General features: G+C 42.2%; 1 protein-coding gene across 1 annotated transcript in view; it reads right to left on the reverse strand.

Annotated features, from left to right (window-relative positions):
- LOC124406048 (metabotropic glutamate receptor 2-like) overlaps nt 1-24,972 on the reverse strand; it is a 63,670-nt gene extending 38,698 nt beyond the window's left edge. The window contains exon 1 of the mRNA XM_046881383.1: nt 24,407-24,972. Within this exon, the coding sequence (XP_046737339.1) occupies nt 24,407-24,914 (508 nt within the window). The 5' untranslated portion in view covers nt 24,915-24,972. The remainder of the gene's footprint in view (nt 1-24,406) is intronic.
- Between the last annotated feature and the right edge of the window lie 1,009 nt (nt 24,973-25,981).

Below are 25,981 nucleotides of genomic sequence, written 5' to 3' on the forward strand. Positions count from 1 at the left end.
TTTTCAATTAAGTAAAGAGGTCGGCAAGGAGACATTGAGAAAACGAAGGAATAGATAGAAGGGAATGCCCAGAGACAGATTAGCCAGAGTCAACGATAACGTAGTTAGGCTACTGTTGCAGATGCGGAGGTTGAGACGAGGTCAGGGATGAAAACGGACACATTCGCAAAACGAATCGCGCTAATTCCCTTGACGAAGGTTGGCCAGGTAGGCTCAGCTACGCGGACTCTTTCTCTTCGGTGGAAATTGGTTCGAGAAGGTTGATCCGATGAAATAAGACTCTCGGTTCCCTCTAAGAAGAAGAAATAAAAAAATTAAAAAAAAAAAGAAGAAAAGAAGGAATAGGAGAAAGAAATCTTACCGCTTTCGTGACTCAATTATAAAAGGAAAACCGATTATACATTTATATATACTCTCGGGATCTAGGAGTGTTGCATTTTTTCGAAAGTGAAGATAATACTAGATTTTTTAATAACGAGGAAGGTTCGACACCAAAAAAAAAAAAAAAAAAAAAAAAAAAAACGAACCACAAGGTCTTCCTCTCTCTTTCCTTAGGAAAAGAAACTGATAAGTGAAGAACGTGGAGAGTTAATTTCTGGTGATTATGGTCGGAAATGGTATATAAATTGTATCGAGGTGGGTAACTGATTAAGCTTGCAGGACGCTGAGGAAGTCGGTGGATAAACTTTTTTGCCGATGCCTTGGGAATCTGATTGCGAGAGGAACAAAGGGCGGAAGTTTCTTATATTCCCTTGAGATTGGTGGTATTTGCTTTGAAGGAAAGTACACGATAGGTATTGTATACCTATGTGTACAAAGCCGACAAAGACGCTGCGCAAACAGTCGGGCAAAATCCCGGTCACTTCAGTCGATGTCGGCTGTCAACCGCAGCCGAGGAGAAAGTAGAGGGGGAGAAAGGAAATTTTTCAAAGGGGGAAGTCAAACGAGCGTATAAATGTATTTGCATATTCACGATTCTTTTCAAAATAAATCCACCATCTCTTCACAAAAGAAATCACTCACGCGTGCATTAAAAAGTCTCTGACATGCTTTGAATTTTCTCCTCTCTCTTCGATTGTGCTCTTAACTTTCAGAAAAGCGACGGCAAATATGTAACGACTCTTACTTTTTTTACTTCTTCTACTTGACGGTTAAAGTTACTTCTTCAAATTCAACGAAACCAATTATGTCTGCCAGAAGCGTATCAAATTTTAAGCGAGTAAATGAAACAAGTTTTTCAATTCAGTTGTACCCTCCCTTTCTCTCTCTCTTTTTTCGTCTAACACGTGAGTAAAGGGAGTTATTTTAGTTTGATTTAGATTTGAATTCGACTGTTGGTCTCTGGGGCAATGTGTGAATGAAAAATATTCGAATATTAAGTCAGACGTTTGGGCGTAAAAGTTGAGAGATATTCACGAGAGAGAAGAATTCTGCAGACGTAAATTGAATCTATGAATTGAGCGAAAATACGTAAATCATCGACAAATGCAATGCAAACGTAGAAAAACGGGCTTCTTTCGGAAAAGCAAAAATCTGCCCGTTGAAATTAACGAGTAATAAACGGTGATAATATTTTGTTATATTTTTATTTTTCATGGCTGATTTTAAACGTGAAAAGTATCAGGATGAATTTAAAAATTCTTTGAAAAATTTTCCGCATCGCAGTCTTGCGGAAACGAATTTAGGCCAAGGGTTGTTTCAGTATCCCGAGTCCTGCCATAAAAGGCGGGTTTGAAAATCGACCCGTCAAAGCTAGGGTTAAGTGGTTGTTTCAATCGATTCGATAGGTTTGTCTAAAGGTACTCCAGGGGAATACATTCCGCCTAGGAAGGCGAGCTGAGTGGTTGGCCGTGTGCCGAGAAGGGAAAACGTGATTCCCATTCCGTGCCTCTCGATTCTAAAGCACCGTTGCATCCTGCACGCGGAACGAAAAGGATCTCAAAGTAATAAAGGTCGCGGGTAAAACGGCTTTCGTCGATATTTTTTCCCCTCGCGTTCTCCGAGGAATCGACCAATTTTTCTACGATCCATCGAAAAATTTACGCCAACGAGAATTCATGACAATGCAGGTCAATTTCGTTTGGGACTTATTATACCGATCCACGAGATATTTATTGGCGCACACAACGACTGGCTCGAAAAATTCTCGGCCAAAAACTTTCAGGGGTTGAAGAGAAACTCGACGAGCAATTTCCAATTGGAAAATCAATTCCTTTCGCTTCTTCGACTTTCATTCGGACTTTATGGAATTACCAATTGAGAATGATTGAAATAAGATTTAACCGTGCTGCAGCGCGCCAGGCTTGTCATATCGGGGTTACGAGATTTTCACCTGCATTCACCGTCCTTCGGATCTTGATTCAGGACCGTAAAGAGACGCTGAGCGTGATAAAAGGCTGTGCAGTGTTTATGGGTCCGAGTCTTACGGTGAGTCCTGTAGAACTTCCGGTTTGACGCAAGATTTGAACCGTTTCGAAAAGAGGGTCAATTTTTCTCCGTCCGTTTCGTTTCGACTGGCTTTTTACCTTTTTCTCCCTTTTAACCTTTTCATCCTTTGTCCAACGCGTCAACATCTCCGCCTACTTTGCTTCTTGGGAGAACAAATCGATCTACGTCGAAAGTAAAATTGGGAAGGAAATGGATATCGGAGGATAGATTTTACCGGGGTTAAGTAAAGGAGGATTGGTAGGCATCGAGGTCGTTCGGCGTATGCAATCAAATTACCCTTACGCCAAGGGTTGGATTACTTATACCTCACCAAGCAACCATCGGGTCAAGAGGGAGTCGTAAAAGCAAATTAATTATCGGTTCGATTCTCTTCGGGGGGATCCGTGAGCCGAGAATCAATCCTTTGTTTTTTTTATTTCATTTACCACTAGATAGCCGCGCCTTGATTATTATTCATCAGACTAACAGTTTCGTAACTTACAATGATTTTCATAAAAATGGGAGAAAAGTAAGTTCTCCTCAAGTTACAAACAGAAACCCAGGTACCGATTTTTCCATTTCACATTATCTTGAAATAGTAAAATACTGAGTGTAATTAATTTGTTTAATTTTACTCTGTGATGACGCACGTTTTAATTAAAAAAGCTATTCGCTTAACTGCCGCTGAGGTGCTTTCCTTATCAAATAGATATTATTGAGTAATAAGTTTTCCAAGATTGCAGTGACGTTAATTTTGATCAATAAATGGCGAGGTTGAATCGGCTAATAAGAAGAAGAGAAGAAAAAAAATACTTCCAATGAACTTATAAAAAACAGTTTAAAAAAAAAAAAAAAAAGATGAACCAAAAATTTCAGGGGGCCCACTTTGCCTCTAAATTTTTCGAGGTATCAAAAATTTTAATGTGCCCACTTTGCCCCACTCTCCCCTAATTCAATAACGACCGAATGCGCGATTATCTCGTAATAAAATGAACGATCTACCTGATGAAAAATACTAGGGGGGACAAAGAGGGATGAGAAAAAGTGCAGAAGGTCGTTGAATTCGGAAGAGTCTGTACCTAACTTCGAGGCTACTACATCATGCAGCCCTCGGGGGCTCCTCGAGGCTCGCGCGAACCGCGTTTTCAACCCCCGCGGGTGAAGGGTCGAATCTCAAATGTTCGAGGGTTAACTTAGTTCCTACGGACAAAGTGGCATCGTTAACTACCAGGCACACGTCAGGGGGCGCTGATCACGGGTATTTTTTTTTCTTCACCCCCTTTCGCCTTTTCCATTCTTCCCTCTCTGCACGTGAACATTTTCTCCTCCCCCCAGTTTTCCGCAGCCGTAAATGTCAGGGATTTAAACGTGGGTCGAGGCTGCTCGGAAGAAATAAGAGACTTGTTTTAGGTACAAATTGAAATACATAAATTCATTTAAAACAAGTATATATACGTGTACACACTGACACACAGTTTCTCGCTTGATTTAAGACAGTAATTATACTCTAACCGAAATAAAATGAAAACCGCGTGGCTCGTCCAATGCCGGTAATTTACAGGGGCAAATACTACCTCCTACTAATTCTTGCAAACAACCCTCTAGGTAATCTTTGCGTTTAAATATGCTTTTTTCTTCCGGTTAAGATCTTCGTCGAATTTTTCAGAAACCCCTTTTACGTGTCTAAGCGTAAATCTTCTGTTTAAATTGCTTGTGTTTTCGTTCAGATTTTTCTCCCCTTTTTCTCTTGTTTTCCACCTAATATCCGTACAAAGTTACACAATTTCCTCCACTTTTCTGTGATTACTTTCCAAACGCTTAACATCGCTTTTAGCGTTTATCTTCTGATATTCGATTTTTTATTCCGAAAGGCCGAAACGCGTTTCAGACTTGACGGATATTCTTGGACAAAAAACATACTTTACAGAGGGTGAAACGGACGTGGAAGGTCACGGGGCGAAGTTTGCCGACCCCACCCTTAAAGCCCCGTGCTATCGGTTGTCAGGTGAGTTCCGGTCTCCCGTGTAATTTATGGGAGAGGTTTGAGGGTTGAAATTATCGCACGGAGAGTAAAAATCCATCCCTCGTATCCCGGGAACATTAGCTCGCCGGGGGAGGAATGGAATGAATTAATACGTGAAGTAAAACACGCGTCGAGCACGTGGGAAATAAGCGATAATGTGATTTTAACGAGATCGCAAATGTAAAGTCAAAGGTGTGATGCATTTATATGCCAGCAAAATTTTCAAACACTTGTCGGAAATTCAGAGATTCGAATTAATTCAAAAAAAGATTGTGAATCAGGCGCTTTCGGAACGTTTCAAATTCGGAATTTCACCCCCGCCCTTTTTCTTTTACCCAACTGAGAGTGATTTCCGGCAGCCTCGAGACGGGAATTGATGCGGTCGGGTCTGGCTCAAGTCGAGCCTTCCAACTTTCTCTGCAAAGTTATATTTCGGCATTAAGGTTTATCGGGCAGGTAAGTAAGCGCCCGGTTTTATCCCGCGAAACGAATCGACGGTCGTACGGAGGCTTAGCGCGGCGATGTACTTTATTTATGGTGGTTTAAGGGGTTGGTCTGCGCCTCCTTGCAGTAAAGGGGAGCTCGTGGTTCGCCCGATTAAGAGCCGTCAGCCTGATACCCGAATTTCGGGGCGAAAATTGAGTTGGGGAATTTCTCTAAGGGTGTGCGGAGTTCCGCTTCTTGGAACCTTACTCAACGCTCTGCAGGCCATTATTGTAACACAATTAACCGAGTTCAGGAAACGACCAGCGAACAAATCGAATCCGATTATAAAGCGTATAACGTGTCGTTCCTGCCGTTAATTTGTCCACGTGTCGCGAGATTTAATGAACTATAGTTAATATATATATTATATTTCCGTAAAAACCATCTGACGTGATTACTTCCTATCTATAAATCGATAATTACAGGTATTTTTTTTTTTATCACTCCCCGCAATAACTTTTGACCTCTATACGTGGTATTAACAGGTACAGGAAATTGCTTAAAGCACTTGAGTAGCTTGGGGTGCGAAAAAAAAGAAGGGAAAGAAGAGAAAAAAAATGGAAAGGGTTAAAAGGATGAGCACTGGTTGTATCAAGGGAGAGATATTCGAGGTGAAAAATTTAAATTTCGCGTCGTGAAATAACGACAGGGTGGGAAACGGTTTTGTCGAAGACTGAGGAAAAGCGAGTGCAGGCAGCGGTTGAAGGGTTGGAGGTGAGAGTAGGGATTTCATCTCGTATTCGGGTGGCCTATTGCTCTTCATTTTTCTTTCCGTATTTTTATGGAGACAATAAAAGGGTGCGGACGCCGAGCAAGGAGGGTGAGATAAAAAAACGCAATAAAAGGTAACAAAGAGACGCGTTTGCGATAGGATCGCGCGCGGTTCGCTTGTATAATTATTATACGCGCCTGGGAGAAATTATTTTTCCTGCAGCGAGAGTTTGAATTGTAAGAAGGAAAACCTGTGACAACAAATGACAAGTCATTACAAAATATGCAGAATATTACGAAATATTCCGAAAGCAATTAAGAGGCGTCTCCATTGTATCATAAATTCACCCCATTAGTGACGGCGTGTAATGAGATGTATATATATATACATGTGTGCACATATAACCTCCCGTAAATAAACATATAATATACCGAATACAAATATTTAACGATAAAATGTCTGCAACGGTAATTAATACGGAATCATGATCAATTACGAGCTCTATTAACGCAATTAAAAGCACACGTGGGGACAAATTAAACCAAATACGCGTGTACGACACGAGTTGAGCTAATTTGTCCTACCTCTTGATTTGGACGTTAAATCTTTTTACTCTGTAAAAAAATATTGTGGATAATTATTTGGGTGAAAAATCGTTCTGATATTTTGCAAAAAGTCATTAACCTCGGTTCATTTTAGCCAAAAAAAAAAAAAACAGATTGTAGGAATGTTATTGAAAATCGTAGGAGAAATGAAATCGGTTATTTGTTATCGTCGTAGATTTTGTAGTTCAAGATGGCGTTGATGTACATTTGGAATAAACTGCGGCCATTACGTAGCGCATTTGCGGTGCAACAATCGTTAGCTCACAATTTCACGGATGAATTATGCCATGTGGTGGCGATAACGAGATGAAATATTCTACGTCGATTTGTCCCGCGATTGGACTGACGCGTTTCGCTTTACATATTATTATTATTATTATAAACGGGCATGTGTGACGTACGCGTTCGCCATGAAGCGCTGGGTAATTTGCAAAATGAGTCAAATCGCAATGGGGCCAAACAGCCATCGAGCTTCGTGCATAATTCAAACTGAATTCGAGTCATTCGATGAAAAATAGATCGGAAATAGAAGTTTAGAAAATTATGAATAGGAGTTAAAACGAGTAAAAAAAGAGAGAATCAAAATTCTGACAACATTTGAGAAGAAAAAATACGCGCCGTTTTACTTGTCGAATTTTTTTCCGCGCTCATCGTCAGGATGTAAGATTATAATTAGTAAAAATATCAGGACTCAGGCTGAATATTTAAAAATACACGGCCAGGACGAGCGTTTTTTATTTTTTGTCATTCCTTCCCTCGTCTTTTTCAGAACCGGGCCTCGTTCCCGACCTCCTTGAACTGCGAGGATCACGATTATAGCGAGAGATTAGTCGAGCTTACGTGTCAACAAAGCCAAGTTCCAGAGCTGTCTTTTCACCCCCTCGCGTTATTTTTTTGCCGACGAAAAGTGTGCCCTAAAAAGTTGATGACGAAGGAAGACTGAGCTGGTAAGAAACGCCTCGAGGATTCGAAACGCGAAGGCATCTGCAGCGTCGAAATTGGCTCTGCTTAGGTATAACGGCGACGTCGAATGATCATAATTTCGTTACATTTATTATTTTTCTCCGTCCAATTTCGAGCCCCTTTGATTCTGGAAAACTTTCCAATCACCGTAGGAAAAGGATCAAGGATCAGGGGGAACTTTATTGGATTTTAACAATTTTCGCGCTGCAAGCTTTTCGAGACGGAAAATTACGTGGAATTACGATATAACGAAAGATATTATCGTGGTTAAACATCGGCAATACCAACAAAGATCAATTGGCTTCGCGAGATATGCTTCCTGGAATTCACAAAGACCTTCGTCGGCTATATTCGCCCCTTGATGGAATGCGGCCAGCGTAATAATAGATCGCAGACCTAATTGATCCGACCGCCGAGGAATCTCTGGGAAATTCTGTTTCGTTTAATTAAAGGCAAATTGTTTGTTCACTGCGGGGTCGTCGTCGTGTAGTTACTCATCAATGTGACTCGTGGGATGCCACAGGTATTCCATAGATATTCAAGTCTGATATCGGTTCGGGTGATAATTCGACTTGTCTCCCTTTGAAAAGTGAGAATAATATCGATATAATAATAAGAATCTTAAATATTGTGAATAGAAAAAGGTCGACGAAAAATTGGATCTGTTTGATAGAATGAAAAGGCAATGATTAAGAATATTTTTATCATTTGTAGGAAATTCATCTACGAGTAAAATCAGAAGCTTCGTCATAAAAAAATTGAACCAACTATGAATTCAGGTTTTCTTTCACATTATAGAGGGACGATTAGATTAGACTGAGCAATCGTTTGCCCCTAGTTGCAAATAATAATTCAACAACTTTTGCACCTGCCTGTACTACTCGTCACGAATAACGTATAAATTTTTTTTCTTAACTTCGAAATTTTATTAATCGTAAACGAATTTGATGAAGTACAATAATAAGCAACATAAATTTTTTACGAAATTCAAGGTCCTGTAAAAAAATCTGAATGAAATCTGAATTAGCCCAATGCGCAAGGCTCAACCATTGAACTGTTCGAAATAACGATGTAATATTATATTCACGAGGATTTTTCAATATTCTTTGAAAAAAAAAACAAAAAAAAAAAAAAAAAAATAGTCGATTCTTTCAAAACACTCCAGTACATGTACTGCATAAATGCCTCAAACCTCAAATCACAGCTCCGCCATGCAAGGTACTCACGATCAATCAGAATATTCCAATTATAGCTATCCTGAAGTCGGTTACACGTATGATACACACTCCTCTTACAAATAATTAAGCAATACGATTCATGACACGCGATCAGTTCCCCTAATAGAATTGATTCGAGTCAACGAAAAGGGCTCGAGATCCTGACTGTGGAGTAATTTTCACTTCGCGAAATATGGCTGAGGTGGATGCCATGGATGGCACACATGGATTCTGATGGAGTCTTCGGTTCTGTGAGGATGATGGCACGTGCAGAGATGATTCACGCACCATGTCACACACACACGCTGGGTTCTTGGGCGTGGGCGTGGGCGTGATATATCCTGGGGTTAAGGTGTGTCTGCCGTTTGTACGCAGGGTTTGCGTTACTCCATTCGCGACGTTATCAGCTGCCGTCTGACGAAGAGGAACTCCAACGTAACTCCCTCGTCGAACTGAACCCGGGGCGAACGTTATGAGAATTATTAATTCACCTCGACGATCAAGAAGTCGATGAATAACCGCATCACGTTCTGGATTTTCGCACGAATTTCCTCGGCGAACAGTCTGTGAAACGTTACAAGCTTACAAAACTGTCACAAAAATCATCTGCCAAGTCTGCGAACGCACATTGAGAGTTTGTAGGTATTATACTTGGAGATCGATTTAGGGATTTCGATGAAATAGAATTGGATTCGTCGAGTCGAATATATCGAAATTTGACCAAATGCACACGATTTTTTTCTTCTTTTCATCGGCAAAGAGTAACCGAGGATCACCAATACGCATAATTAGAAGAAAAATAGTCTTTCCAAGGATCAGGATAAAGGATATCCAATAACTCTTGAACTGCCTTCAAAGCACAGAAGCGAGTCCGTCCGTGACGTAAACTGAGCGATAAGGAATAGAAGTAAGTAAGGGTCAGGACTCGAGTATGATCGAGGGTCCTCGTCTGTCTCGTTGTTCCCTGGTATACTATAGGTATAGGGTACAACAAATTACGGTCATCAAATCATTTCGCGGTTTTGCCGACCCCTTTAGACGGATGTCGAAGCTTGGCATCGAACTTTTCGCATCCCGCCGTGCAGTTCACCCCCAGCAAAGTCCCTTGGCTCGATGCGATTCCGAATTGCGACCTTTTTCTAAAAAGGAGAGAAGAGAGAAAAGAATTGCGAACCCTAGAGACCGAGTGCTGATAATTGGCGAGAAGTCCTCGAGGTGTATTCTCCCCATCGCGTCAAATGGATCCGCCCCTGACGTCTGGAGCAGACGATGTCGAGTCACTGGGCGACGACGTGTCCTGGAGTAAAAACGAGAGTCGAAGGAGAGTCACGTTGCCGAAAACGACGCCGATGATGTTATTAGGAGAACAGCCTGACCCGCGAGAATTGGCAGCTTGTGAAACGGTTGCGAATTGCCGTCCATGATCCACGATTTCAAGCACCGATCAGCATCGGATCGGCAGAAATCGGGGAAGTGAAAAAGTTTTCAGGGCGATAAATCTCTGCAGCATCAGATACGGACTACTTTACTTAAGAAAAGTAATTTCGCCGTCCGAATCCGGCTTCCAAAGTCTGCGAGGGACATTCTGGACCCTGATGGCTGCTTAAAATGATTTACCGATGTTCGAATCAGCCCTTTCTCCAACCTCGCGTTGAGCGACGCTCGATCTTTAAGGGAGAAAGGCTTTCCGGAAGCGCCGAACTAGCGCTGACTCCAATAAAATTTTCCCGCCCAATTTCGCCGAGTTTACAGTTTCCACGGTATCAATTTTAGCGTCATCTGCACCGCTTGTCCCATAAATATTCCCTCTTTGCTTCGATCGAACCATTTATTTTTCTCATTCGAGTCAACGGTGCGTGGAAATTTTCCTAGCTTTTTGCTCGATAGGTTAATCATTGTCGTCGATCTAAACTCAGCGTCTTGGAAGTCGGATTTTTCAAACGAACGAAACTTCACGTTGAAGACAAACTTGCACGTCGGAGTGCGCAGCTTGCAATTATCGAAGGTACGCCGTGCAAAAAGCCGATAATTCGGTGCTGATAAACTTCAGTTTAACCAGAAATTCTGAGTAACGATGTCCGCGTAGAAGTAAAGCCACAAGTCTTTGATCATATCGGAGAAGTTTCTGTCGCCGGTAGTTTTGCTTGGTAAATTCAACCAATTCAATACGAATGCTCATTAGTAGCTACCTTGTTTGGTTACTTATTCAGAGATAGAAGATGAGTTATAGAATAAATGAAAATGGGTTTTTCTTCCATAGATACACTCACGTGTGTCGTAACTGCGTAGCAGTAAATGCCACGAGTCTTTGATCGTATCAGAGAAGTTTCTATCACCGGTAGTTTGGGTGGCTAAGCGCTAATGCAATACGGATGCTAATTAGTAGGCACCTGCCAGTTTCCTAACTTAATCAGAGACAGAAGAGGGCTGTACATGAAAATGGGAATCCAGATACTTACTTGTGTCTCCTGATGATGATGATGATGATGGATTCGCTGCGTGTGATTGCCTCCTTACCAACATTGCAATGTTTGCCAATTTGCCTCGCCGCGCAGATGGCTTACTAAGATTACAGTACATCATACTCGGCAGAACAGGAATACCCGACAGGCACCAACGCCTCGTGTACACTCCGTTATTTCCGCTACTGGCAATGACAAATTACTCCGCCTTATTGTATCCACGCTGCTGTGGCTCTCGGTGACTGCAGTGCCAGAGCGATAATGGAAACGGTGAACACGTATTAATAATGTTTCATTTTTTTGTCCACCCTTATCCGCATGCAGCTGCGCTTTATATGTGCTTCAAATCGTGTCCGTGCGACTCGACGGACCTTCTTCGAAGAAAAAAAAAACGACGCTGATCAATACTGTCGTTGAATGCAGCTGACGATGGTCGAGGTTGTCGCAACGATGTGAACGAAACGTTGGTTGCAAACGCCAAAGCCGATTTCAACCCCATCCTTCATTTTTAACGGGGATGAACCGTGACTTCCGGTTTCTCATGTTCATTTCGTTCGTCGGCTTTACAGTATGATTGGAACCTCTTCTACGAAGCCATAACAAAGCTGAACATCAAAGTGCACGCTGAGCGAAACGAATTCATTTTCCAAAATCTCTACAAATTTAACGGACTAAAGTGAACAACGCTTTAATCTCCTTCACCGTCGAATTGTGAACATACGAATTACACAATTTCACTGTTATTCATTTCCCGGAGGAACGTGGAAGCTGCTTTTCACCAAAGTTGCGGTTCATTCAAGTAATCCTTGCTACACCAAAGGTCCTTCATCACCGTGCTTGTTAGGAAAATTTAATCATATAATTTCCGTCGATCTGCTCAACCATGCAACGCTTTGTTGTCGGACTCTAGTGTTTATTCGCTATTAATTTGTATAAACTTCAGCTTTTGAGAGATGAGAAAAGTAAGAATGTTGCAGTAATTTTTCGCCCAGCGTCTGGTCATCGCATCGATTAATCGATACTTATCATCGTTTCCAGAAGTAAAACAACGGAGCTTTATACAATGGTTTGCTCACTTGCCAAGAGTATGGAGTTGCTGAATAATGGCGGTACGGTTTTTCGCACTCTGCAGTGTCAGGTTAACAGGGCGGATGACTCGAGGACGTCTAGCAGTCCACCTGTGCAAAAGCAGCCTATGCATGTCAAGCGGGCGAAGCACTCAAAGCTCACTTGAGGCAGCTCAAACACTCAAAGCCCATCGTAAAACACAAGGCAAACTGTAGTTCGTCCCTCGATGGCTCGAGTTTTCATTCGAAATTTACAAGTCAATGTTCTTCCGCTTTTATGCATTTCACCTTCATGCATCCTTCGATTCAATTCTTCACACACGCCTCACGTATACGTATATATATCCTATCTGCGTAATACACGATGAATCGAAGAGTCGCATGCATGGGATGCATTTTCACAGTCTCTCAACTGTATCACATTTGAATTTTATCTCAAGCGTGTTATGCCCATACCCATGATCGTAGAAACCATTTCATCTCTTTGACGCGTCTTCTCTGTTACCTTACATGCACAATTCTCCTGTAAGTTTGAACAAGTTCACTCGAATTTCGATTCCCACTTTCCACCAGGACTGGTAATTCGGAATGCGATTAATACTGACTAGAAAATACGGGATTACACGATCGATTCGCAGGGTTAATTAGCCGCGAAGAATTCATATTCTCATTTCGACACCTCGACTCGTTACAAATTGAACTCTCAAACCAACTTTCCTCGGCGCAATTATATACGTTTCGTGACAAGGATATAAAACGGACTTGACTCGTCGATAACGAAACAGAGGAATTTCGTTGATGCAATTCATATAGACACAGCAGCGCAATGATTTTCCCATATTTTTATCCGCTTGTGCGAATAACGAACGAAGGGTGAAATCTTAGATTTGGGAAGAAACGTGTCAACAGTTCACTTTATGTCATTATCCTTGCAGGGTGAAGTCACACCGCAGCCTAGAGTTGCCTCCCCTTACCCTTAGCGTATAATAAGGGAAAAACCAATTTACACATAACGCAAGCTGCTCGGGTATTCGCGTCACGTAGTTCGACTAACAATGGCCTGGATTTGCGTTCGCTATGTGACCAGGATCTCGGTGCCTTGGGCCGTAAAATCATGGTGATACATTCACGTAGGCAATCGACGGCGTCCCGCCTGAATGTTCGGCTATTCGGCCATGGAAACGGTTGTTTCAACGGGGCCACGTGACTTCTGTTTAATTGTCGTAGGTAAACAGGAATTCTCATCCTTGCAGGTATTCATAAAAGTCGAAGAGATATGGAGAAAAAATTTTCTCTCTGCAGTTGCAGAATCTCTGGAGTTTCGGGAATGTGAAAAATGTTGATGAAGTGAAGAGTCTAATGCTGAACCAAATCTTGTTCGCAAAATGATAGAAATTGATAACAATGACTGTACAATTGGAGCGTAATGCTTCTCACTTGACATTTTTTAATGCAAACATACGAATTATTTTCGAATCTTTTCAACCTTCGCATAATTTTACCTCATATCGATATTCAACGGTTATACAAAACATTTTATTAGGTAGTTGGAATGCGATTCACAGATTAAAAAATCTTATTCACATTCCTTTCAGAATGAATATAGAATAAATAATCGTTTCAACTGATGTAATAAATGAAAATTGATGAATGAAAAAAACTTTACGTATGTTGAACTTATAAAATTTTCGATTGATCTATATACAAGAGACATTGTTCATCCGTCGTATTAATTATTTGTTAAAAAAAAAGAAAAAAAAAACTTACCCCAAGAAAATTCAGACTGGTAATGTTGGTTTAAATCTGACGTCATTCAGGGGTTGTTTGCAAGTTTCTTAAAACCTGGACATCGCTGATTCTGCTTCACAATCACCCCACGTATTTGGATTCTGAGTACATATGTGACATGTGTGTAGGTATAGCAGGGTTTCGAGTATCCTTGCCGTTTAGTATGCGTCATAATAGCTGCCTTATCTCTGCTGAAAGAGAGGGGGGGATGAGAAAATCGCACACGAACAGGGCTGAATGTACACTGTGCATGAATATAAACTAAGTTAAACGGATAACCTTCAGAGGCAGCTGTGAAAATCATATTTCCGAACAGGTGCTGCTAGATTCTTGCAGGCATAAAACGCTTTCCGTCACACCATCAAAACTGAAAATGAAACATTCTCGAAAGTGGTAAAAAATTCACAAGACGAGGGTGAGAAAATCTTTCTATTTCCTTGCTGATTACTGTGCCGGCCTGGCGCTTCCAGGGTTCGAAAGATTTTGCGCTTGAACTTTCGATTTCCGCACATAAAAAGGAGCGAACTATCGAAGACCACCCGGGGCGTGGAGTTCGCGAACTTTTTTCCAGGCCTGGAAATCCGACGCTCAAACTTCCTCCTGGATTGTAATCTACCATCGCATCACCGAGCTCCGGAAAACTGCTGATCCATCTTTCGTTGCATGCCGGCTGGAATTCCCACTGGACAAAAAGCCCCGCTTCTTCCGAGCATGGTGAACCCGATTGAGTTTTACTACAATTACTAAAAAGCGGGTTTTTTCCCCGAGAACAAGCCACGTACCGAAGCCGGGTCAATTTTCGAAATCCCTCCGAGGGATTCGAATAAGAAGAGGAATTTACCTGGGATCTTTTTTCGGGCTGATCCTCAGAAGACCCGAAGTCTTATTGGGATGAACCGAGGGTAGAGGGTCGATTGCGGAAAAGAAAGGCTCTCAGGGATAGAATTTCGGCGAATTAGTAGACCGGAGAGGCCCAACTGCAGGGGGTGAACAGGCGCTCGTCAAAATTAGTCAGGATCGGGTAAAATAACGAAGCATGGCAGGAAGTTGATCGTGCGAGATGATCCAGACAGGAAATTATTTTAATAAAACCATCCCCTGCCGGGTGCAAAAGCTGCAAGCCGGCTGTGCATTCCCCAGAAAAACCACAGGTGGCCGCTTGTGACGAGATTAAATTAATATCCCCTTTCCAACGCTCGTTGCATTCTGGTGCGCGATAAAAATGACGCGTTGAAATCGCCCTCGATGCTCGTAGAGTATAGAAATTATGAAATCATTTCCAGTGAAATTCCACGCATCGTCAAACTGCAAAGAGATGTTTGTCGGCAGTTTTTGAACTGTACAAAAAACGGCGTTTTATTTACGTTTTCAACGTCGTTGACTCAATTTTGTAAACATGGTTAATTTTCATCCATTTTTTTCTCTCTTTTCTAGGATGACTAGACTATTTTCCTTCGCGGTCGTAACTCGTTTAAGACGTTATTTCGTTTTTCGAATAATACGTCACAATTTCCCGTCAAGTCGGAAACCGCTGAAGTTAGGCTGCAGCTGCAGCTGCGAAGCGAAACCCAATATCCAGTGGAAAGTTGAAATCGGGTTGCAGCGATTACAGAGGAGGAAAGCTGCGGCGGATCGATTGGAAATAAGATCCCTGGACTTGGAGAATTCCGTAACTATTAAACTTCGAGTGTAATTCATCTCCCATGAAGTTGGCTCATTCACTTCCATTGGGTCTATGATACCGAAGTTCGAAATCCGCAACCCCAAACTCTCCGAAGACTTGACCGAATCCACCCCTCAAAGTCAAGCTCAACCCGCCTGCACTTTTCCTCTCGCCCCTCTAGCCTGACCCTCGTGAGCTTGCAGCGAGTATCAAAAAGTTTTGACAGCGGTTCTGTTATAGAAATACAAAGGCTAAGCTCTCTGACTTTGCTGTTAGATTTCTGAATTTTCTTCTCGCTTTTTTAACGGGTAACGACTTCCTCACAAGCGTCATGAGCGCGTGGCGGAAAATGAGAGGGACGAGCTTTCGCTCGATTCGTTTCCACTTTCTTCCATTTCTGCTTTATATTCTCGTCGCGATTTAGCTTCGCATGCCCGAATTTCTCCGAGCTTTTATTCACGTTTAAACTGCTGTCCATGTGGCGTAGGAAGACCGGGGAAATTCGGACGCGAGAAACAGGGGCTGATTTACCTGCGTCCGAGTTTTAGAGTGGAGCCAAAGTTCCCGTGGCAGCGAAGGGCGGCGCGACTCGCTTGCATATTCAGTAGCCATTAGCAGTAACTCTTGAAGCTCGTTCGATTCTGAAAACGGCGCAGCGATATACAGACCGACAGAAATAAATGGACAGTCTGAAAACCGAAATCGTTGCGAATCCCCGAACCTATTAATCCCCCCGATGATTGCGCGATCAGGAATAGAAAGGGGGAGAATCTGGGGAAAATTCTTTCCCAGGAAAGTGACAAAATTGATGAATGAGAAGTAAAGGAAAATAAAAATACCAAAAAGAGAAATTGCCGAGCTCCGGATGCGCGGATTCCGCTTCCGGGAGTCACAATTTTTTTTGCACCCTCGTCGGCGACACGCACGATTCGACAGATTTTCCCCGGGCCAACATTTTTTCTACCCCTCACGCGGTCCAAATTGGGAATCCGGAATTGGACCGGAGTTGGTTTAATCCGACGCTACGTGTATTCGAGAGGATTTTCCCACAGGTGTGTCCACCAGCTCTTTAACAATCCCAGATTAACAACAGGCAATAATAATTATTATTTGTATTTTGCTCGATTGGTGTTATTGTACGGATTAACGGACCATTTTTATAGGGCTTAAGGGATTGGCAAAATTTGTCGGATAATGTAAGTCCTCTTGGCTTCCTAATTGCGCAATCGTTTCGACCGGAATTCATGGTTTGCAATCCTTCTCTGAGATAAAATTTATCGAAACTGAATTCAATCGTCAACCCTCAGCTTGCGTAGCATAATTTCACCCTTTCGACAATTTTTGACTGGATGACCAGGCAGTCCTGAGCGCCGCTTATAAAACATTGAGAAATTCCATTCCGCCTGGCGCTTCCGGTTCCTGAACAATATCCACAAAACGAACGAGGGACGCTGGCCGCTTGACGAACCGGGTAAATTGCGCCACTCCGCGTCATTTGACAAGGGTACGAGGGGACGTAAAACAGTGGAACTATAATTAAGCGGGTCCGAAACAATGGGAAGCTATCATATTGTTTCGAGTTGACAATGCCTCGGCAAGCTCTTTCTGCATGCAGTGTGCACCTACTGTGGCCAGAAAGTTACGTCTGCACGCGGAAAGCTTAGCAAGAGCGAAATTCTCATCCTCGGCGTTCGCCACGGGCCGATTTTCTTCGTTTTGCAGCTTTGCTCTTTACGAGGAACGTTAACGAGGTTAATTAGCGGATGCCGCCGCAGCATTTACAATATTATAGAATATCGCGTTGCCAACTCCAAAAGGGTGTGCAATTTTTTTTTCATCGCAAATCGTTCCGTAGACTTACTTTCAAGTTTAAGATTGTAAAAGAATTTTTTCAAATAAAAAGACGTAAATCATATTTTTTTAAATATTTAGCTTGAAAGTAAGTCTACGGAACGATTAGCGATGAAAAAAAAATTATACGCTCTTTTGGCATTAGCACCACGATATATTACGTAAGTGAAACGCTTTCGAATATCGCTTTTTACTCATTTTCCAGTTCGTTATTCCGTCAAATTAAAGCAGGCAGGTCATTTTTGAGTCCCAAACTATCACGATCTAATTCGAGGTTCGCGATACGTCGCTAAGAAAAGAAAATAAACCGCCACAAAAAAGCTCCTCAAAGGACACGAAGGATTCTGCGCGTCTCTCTTCTACGAATTTTTCTATTTTTGTCTCTCTTTTTTCAACAACTCTTTTCCATTCCGCCTTGCTTACACGAACTTGCGGGAAAAAATATAAAAATTCAATGAGCACCGCAAGTGTCGGAGTGCTAGAAACACGGAGAACGAATCTCCGCAGTCAGTACTTTGCTCCTTGATGTTTACGGACTCGTACTTTTCATTCTGATTTCGTTTTAAACAAGCAACGAGACGCGACGAGGCGAGAATTTCGCCGCAAACTTTTTCCTATTCTCGACTAAAATCGCGACTTTTAACTCGCAGCCGTTTCCTTTCTCTCTCTCTTTCTCCTTTTTTTTGTTTGTTTTCTCTTGTTTTCGTTACCTTTGGAATGAAACTTGCTTGGTTTTTATTCCAAGTCCGATTTTTCCACATGCAATCAACAGGGAAAAGGTGCTTTCACTTTAATTTCTAACCGAAAATAAATGCAAAAGAAGAGAATTTCTTTCAGAAAAAGTTATTTTTCGTAACAATGACGATTTTTGTGTATAATAATACTATAAAATTTGAAAATAGAGTTCTTGAATTATGCTACCTTCGAGGTTTATCTTGTTTTTTTTTTTTTAATTGAAAAGGTTACTTTTCAAGAGAATCAGAAATCTCGTTGTCACTGAGCGATGGTCAATAAGCTGATAAACTTTTTCAAAACTGTCACTTTTTTCGGAATATTATTACTGCACCGTGATTAAATCGTGCTCTAAATCAGAACGAAATAGAATAATAAACAGCGAAAGAGAATAAGAGCGTGGTGGAATATATTTTCGAGAGTTCGATTTATCGGACGTATTTTTATTTCATCTCTATAATTTAACGACCATCAATAAAAATCGAGTGCGGCCTCGTTATACCGGTAATAAAACACGTGAGACATCGAGGCTGCCGCATTGTCCAACAATAATTCTCAAATCAAACATTTATGGATCTATCGATAGCGATGGATCCCAGATATGAATACCGCGATAGAATCCCCGGTGGTTTGCCTTTCTGGTGAGATGTGCGAATGACGTAAATATCCGAAGATCGGCGATAAGAATGAAAATTGTCAAAAAAACTGGTTTCGCTAAATTTCGTCTTGCCTAATATTAAGAATGACCAAAAATAATCGATTAATATTTTCCTCATATTCAGTTTTTGTTTTTTACTTACTAAATACTCGTTTCACATATTGAGTGAAAGATGAATGAATATTTTCACCTGAAAATGAAAAATATATTTAATGAAACTGTAAATCGTCAAAAAAAATTTTTCGTTTTTAAAACTGCGTACTGAAATTTACGGAATTTCTGTTTTATATTCACCGTTTCAATAAAATATGAAATAATCGATTAATCAATTCATTTTTACCGATTATTTCTAGCTTAGTCTCCATCGCTACCTAATATGTCAAAATTTTTAGTTATTTCTTTCGTACGACAGAAAGCATGAAAATGTCAGTAAAACGTAGAATGGAATCCGGAAAGGTAACATAATATGTCTTCGAGACAGTCACCGTCTGACGGATGGTGATTTCCTACGCACAGATGTGCGAATTTCAATTTTCGTTAAGAACATCATTTCGCGGTCTTTTCACCCATCGATTTGCTTCACCATGACGGCAGTTCTCGATGAAATGCGAGGCACCAATTATATTAACTTTCGTTCTTCGATGGTCCTATAAAATTTATTATATGAATGAAGTTTCTCTTCACGTCATATACAGAAAATTGAACGTCGCTCAAGTGCCATTACAGGCTGCGAGAGAATCCCGAGTCTGTATTACAGGCATCGCCCCTGAAGCATATGTAGAATACGCGGGTATTTACCACCGAGGGGGAATAAATTCTTCGTATAAATTTCATGGCTCTTCTTGTATGTCTATGCCTACGTATAATGTAGGTTAGCCTGCATATTTCAATACACTTAAACGGTTCTAACCATATACTTAACACGCGATGTGTGCGCTTAGTGAATTCCCTTTACGTTATCACTGTACTTTTACTATTTTCTTCAGTGAAATCGATGCGCAGGAAGCGGTTTTCTAACTTACAAAAATTAACATTTATCACAGAATTAATTGAAAAATTGCGGAGGAAGAAATATGGCGACGAAAGATTGATTAGTAAATAGATTCAGGGATGATGTCGAACATGTTTATCTGCAAATTGTTGCAATTATTAACTTTCTTTTAATCGCAATATCTTTTACATGCATTCAAATCATCTGCATAAGCATCTGCATAAATTTGTAACTTTACCAAAATCGGGACGAAGGAACGATAAAATTGTTAGCAAAAATTTTGCAACGTCGTGCAGAAATTCGGACGTGAAGACGTTTGTTCAACGAGAAAAGCCGACGCCCATGGACCGATGGAAGTGGAGAAAAAGAGCCGAGGGGCGATGACAATTCATCGGACTGAAAATCAGGGTCCTTTTAGACGGGCATAAATCTGAACGAGGCGGTTTTTTCGCCCGATCTGTGAGTTATTTTTTGCAACCCCCGTACAATTAATACTCTAGATGCGGTCCACCAATCTTTCACCTTTTATCTCTCACTCTCTGCCTCCCACTTTTTCACCATTATACCCTCGCTCCCTTCGCCAGTTTCCGTTTTTTCGATCCAGGATACAAGACTTCCTAGGGTGAATCGAACAATGCAGTTAAAGAGCAACCATTTTTATTTCAAATGAAACGATAACGCGATTTCGGCAATAAATATCACGATCATTGGGTATAAATCGTCGTTCTCATTCGCCCAGATGTGTCCACCAATCTTTTGAATACCCTCGCTGCATTATTTTAATAAAGTTCGTATGCTCGTGAAGAAAAATTTACCTCAAAATTCCAAAAATCGTGTTTTCACTTCGTACCACAAATTATTGTACCAACCATGTTCACTTTTTCGTTGAACCAAGTAACATCTCATTGGTTAATAAAATGAATAAAAAATTGCGACCATATTTGGCAAATTCAACGTCCATCCTTTCTCCATGCTTAACTGTCTTCCCTGACGATTATACGTCGACCCGATCAGGACGACGACGATTCGCACGCGATGATCACGTGGCTGCCCACAGGTGCAATAATACTCATCGTCAGCCGGCGTTTCTGGAGCAGAAAACTCCTTCCGGAAAGTGCAGATCGTGCCAGATCCCGGGTGTTTCCCTCGTCCGCTTCCAGTCCCCGGAGACGCCGTTCGTCGTCTCGTTATCTTTACGATCCCGGTTTCGTGCTCCGGGTACCTAGGACCAGACGAGAAATCTGTTGCCCGGGTGCGTTGTCCTTTCAAAAACTCGGTTCGGAGGTCAGGGAACTTGCCTGGCTTGTCGAGGGAATTAAACCCCTTCTGACTCCGATTACTGCTCCTAGTTCGGATTAAAATTGCGCTCAACTCGAGTGCAGTGCGCACGTTCGTTTAATTCCCGGTGCTCGCGAACCTCTCGTGTGAAGGGTTGCCACTTCTGCCAATTTCAACGTTGGTGAAACCGACTCATCATTGATCGTTGAACGGACTTTCCACAGTTGAAAATAAATACTCGTAACGCGAAACTAACTTTGGTAAACTTCAGCTTTTGCGGAATGTTCGTAATTCGAGTGCAACGATGCTGTTATTGGTTATTCAATTTATGTCTTGTATAAAGCTGATGTGATACTGGGGTCGTCGGAGACCCCACGTCAAAATTTATCGCGTAGAAACGGAGATATCGATTCGGATAAGTTGGAAAAATTTTGGGATACTCTTGAAGTGTTATATTTCGAAGCAAATTAGCTGTCTTTCGCAGAATGAAGTTTTGGATACTTTTTACTTGAAAAATCATGATTCAATGAATTTACGATATTTTCATAAAGACTAAAGATTAAAGCGATGGACACAGATATGTGACAGAAAAAAAGATAAGCGCGATGAGAAAAATGCATTTGCTTGAGTGAGTGAAGTTGAATTTTTGGAAACAGAATAAATTAACGAGTTTTACGATATTCATTATTTATATTGGATGAAATCTGATTTTTTTGGATGCTTTTAATATGAAATTTACGGTGAATTCTTGAATCCCCGGACTTTTCGCGGAGTCGAAATGAGGAGCTGAGGATATGAGGTGATGTGTTTCAAGTATCAATTCGAGCAGCAAATAAGCGACTCGTCCTGTGACTTCGAGGCGTTAAAGTTGTTCCTTCGAAGTCGACGCAACTTGTTACTAATACGATCTCGTACCTCCAAGTCTAACGTCTGCAGGCAAAGGTTTATTGAACTATCTCGTGTAGGCGATATTTGCACGTGTTCTAAGCGCGATATCGCGTGATAGGTTTCGCCCGACCATTCCAAGCGCAATAAATTGTTTGGCTTTATGGAAAGTTCGCCGCGATACGTTGGCTCGAAGGCCGCTTAATACATCGGCGACAAGCATCCAATAGTCGATAAATCACTGCTGCTCTGGCTCTTTGCGCCGCGACGCATCGAAGATTGTTGCTTATTGTTAGCCATTGGCCAGAGATTTCAACGGCCAGAGATTACAGGGGTCCTGGGGATACTTCCCCCAGTTGTAAATTTGGCTCGCTGCGGGAGGGCGAAGCATCGAATTGTGGGAGAAATTTAATATCTGCAGTGAAAATCATTTCAGCCGAGGACCAAGATGCCTACTAATTGAAATGAACGGTGAAATTTATGGTTGAGCTCACCGCGTGACCGGGGGTTAATTGTTAATCAAATTCCTGCTCTTGCGGAACACATAACGAGACATTAATTACTCGACGTCAAATTAGCCGGGCATGCAACTCCGAGGCACGTACAATGCAAAATTCATACGAGGAGAGGGTGAAGTTGTTCCGAGGTGGGAAAAGACTTCGTTTCATGTTCGTGGGTAGTATTGGAAACGGGAGGGAAACGCAATAAATGGGATACCTGCTCGGCTGTTTCAATCTCTCCCTTCATCATTATAATATTGCCGTTCTACGAAGAACCCGGGTATCTGATACAAAAACGTGTACAGATTACGACCGGTTCATACCACCATTAGTTAGGGGGGTTGAGGTTCCGGAAGCGCCTAATTCCGAATTATTCGCTAGCGGAACTTGAAGTGAAGAAATCAAATTTGTACGAGGCAAAAAAACTTTGAATGATCGGTAATCCGACGGTTCAAAGTTCCGAAAATTCAAGTTACAATAGAGTGAAATTCCGAGAGTTTAAATATACTCAAACAGCGTAGTTTACACAACGAGTGGGTGTGAAAAATGAGCAAAAATTCCGAACGTAAAAATGTCGAAAATCCAAAATCCAAAAAAAAAGAATAATCAAGTGGTGAAATTTGACGAAGCCAGAAATTCACGGAAGTAAAAATCGCGGCGTATTTCCTTTGAAAACTAAGTGACACGTAGTAGGAAAGAAGCTTGAGGAGTAACAGATATTTATGTGTATTTTCATTTCGGGAAATGCAATGTGACCATTCACAACAGTGCAAAACGACAGTCTCTCGCCAATTTTCCGCGTGTTCTCTTCGACCTTTTCTCTTCCGACAGTTGTAGCTGTAACTTTTAAAATTCAGGAGCACAGCTTCGTCTATATTGTGTGCGAAAAAAAAATGGTAAACAAAGGACTCTTAAGTCAGCACGAACCAACCCCCGTCTCGGCAAATGAATTCTCTCTACTGCAGGAATGTCTTATTTTTGCATATCTAATTGCTTCAAGAGCTTTGCGAAGCGCTTTGGCGAAAGCCTCCACAGGAAGCCTTTAAGCCCTTCCATGGAATCTCTGCCTGTTCATTATTCTAGCTAGAAACTTGAATTTTAGATCGTATAATTGATTGAGAGAAAAGAGAGATAAGGAGAGAAGACGGAGAAATGATCAGGAAAAATTGAACCGTATTTAAACGCGATCGGCGAGCTGCGAACCAGCTTCATTTCACCCAACCAAATTTTTCTACCCCAAAAAAAAAAAACCCTGGGAAAAAAGCTCACATGATTATCAAGTTTTTTGTACCTGCTAACGGAGAAAACTTTTTTTCACAATCTTGTGACTTATTTATGCCAATAACAGACCTCGAGGAAGAAAATCAACTGCGTCATTCGGCTCTCGCTATCCGAAAATATATATACACGCCCATACCTTCCATAGTTTTATGGGCCCCGTGGTTCGGAGGGCAGATTTATTACACGGTGTAGAAGCACCGGAAACTCCGGATACGCGATCCCGAAACTGTCAACGAAATGCTTCGCACGAAATCTCTTCCGTCTTATCAAACTACCGGAAGAGAATAAGAACCGCGCATTCCGCCAATGTTCCCTTCGGACATCTCAGGCTTTTCCGGTGAAAAGTGAAGAGATTCGTTTAATACTTTGCGTGAGAGAACGCAGTGGCCTGAAGGTAGATACCTTTTTACCTCGTTGGTAAGGTTTAACAAAGTGTTTTCAAGCTGTGATATATCTGGCCAATTAATCTAAAGTAATATATCTCGAGAAGTTTATCGACAGTCGACACTCACCGAATAATACCCTGAGAAAACTGGCTTTTGTAGTTCTCGTGATTCTTTTTTTTTCGTTTTTGAAATATCAGAAGTCAAATTACAATTTTCAAATTCTAAAGACTGGAGATTTCCAAGTGTTGTATTTTCGTACTGTGAATATTGTTGGTTGTAACATAATTATAGTATAATTCACTTTTTCACTGTGAATCGTATACTCCTAAGAAGCCCTGAATATTGGATCCTCAGTAGTCAGAGCGTCGATAAAATCTAAATACGGAGTGAAGAGAAAGAGACTCGCGTCTCCCTTGATAAAGGTGACTCACCTTTGATGAAGTCGACGGCCATCTCGAGTCCGTACGTGTCCTTGTCACAGTCGTCGAGAATATGGGCGCCGATCTTAACTCCGGGAAGAATGTCGCCGTTGGAATTGAGCCAGTCGAGGGTGTAGAGCATCGCCTCGAGGGCCTGGACGCCGCCCTGGGGCATGACGGGGCCGCAGGTGACCGAGTCCTCCCTCTCGTGGACCATCATCAGTCCCCCGAGGACCAAGTCGCCCTCGACGACGGCCTCCTTTTTGACGGGCCAGTTTATGGTGGCGGGAACCTGGGGCTCCTCGGAGGACCTGAACTTCCTATCGGCGTGTCTGATGCGATGGTGGGTTTCGGGGTTCTCGACGGGGCCCTTCTCCGCGTCCTGGAACTCCGGCCACATCGTCGGTCCCGAGTCGAAGAACCCCTGATCGTAGTTCGCGTCCCATTCGTAAGAGAATTTCGAACGGCGTCCGCCGTCCCCGAGACAGATGCAGCCGAGAAGTAAGAGGAGAGACTTCATCTCGTCATAGTTGGTCGATGCGTCGATTAAACCCTTCGAGGGTTTTCCTTGCACTGCCGAATTCCAAGGCTGGTTTCGGTTCGCGTTTCACAACAATGTTCATTTCGGCCTGTCGGATAGTTAAGGGCGTGAGTATCTAGCTAGTAGGTACTCGTGTCACGCGGCTTGGGTTTGTGGAAGATCGATGGAGGGTGGTGGAAGGTATCGCGACTTTCCGGCGACGAGGCAGCGCCGCAGATCCGAGGCTGTTCTTGTAACAAATATCACAATCTCGCGGGTTTTCGCGGGGGTTGGGACCGCGGCAAGTTTTTAGCCCCGTAAGTTCACCGGCTCCCATTCGTCACTGTGGCCCACCCTTACGAGCCAAGTTGCTTTCCCTTCATTCCGACGACTCTGAGGGAGCAGAGTTCGGCGGAGAAAGAAGGTGCACGCATATCTGGCCATATTTCAAAACTAACCAGACTCGAGTAGGTATATCCCTCATTGTCGACCGCGGAATGCGATCGCGGTGTCTCAAGAAAGCACACGAACAACAAGTATTAATAAAAGAGGGAAAAAATTATGTCTTCTGAGCTTTCGAAGCTGCGAGAATCGAGTCGCGGTCAAACGGAGTAGATTAGACCGGATATCGTTTTATTACTAGAGTGCCAATAAAGAAGTTCAAATTAACGTCTCAGGCTCGTCGGTCGCGTAAACGTGCGAAACCGATCGGATCGGATTGCACGACACGCGGTACCGGAGTAGAGATTTATTATTTCCCCCTCGACATTCTTCGACAATCGGCCGTAACTCGGCCAAGTTTAGGGAAAGTTCGTTTTTTTCTCTCTTTTCTTTCTTAGAGTTAACGCCGTCGATGCCAGCAGCTGTAATCCTCGTTTCTCGGCTTTGACGCCTTGGCGTAATGCAGCTATTAGTCGGATTGGCGTCCCGCACCCCTCGCCATGGTTCCGCGACCTTTGTTCCAACGCAACTCTGCAGATAGACATTTTTAAAAAACGAAATCTCACCGTTTTTGCTTGGTTAACGATCATCCTCTCCGGATGGCTGACTGGCGAACGGCTCAGAAT

Source organism: Diprion similis, chromosome 4 (genome assembly GCF_021155765.1).
Source record: "Diprion similis isolate iyDipSimi1 chromosome 4, iyDipSimi1.1, whole genome shotgun sequence".
Taxonomy (NCBI): domain Eukaryota; kingdom Metazoa; phylum Arthropoda; class Insecta; order Hymenoptera; family Diprionidae; genus Diprion; species Diprion similis.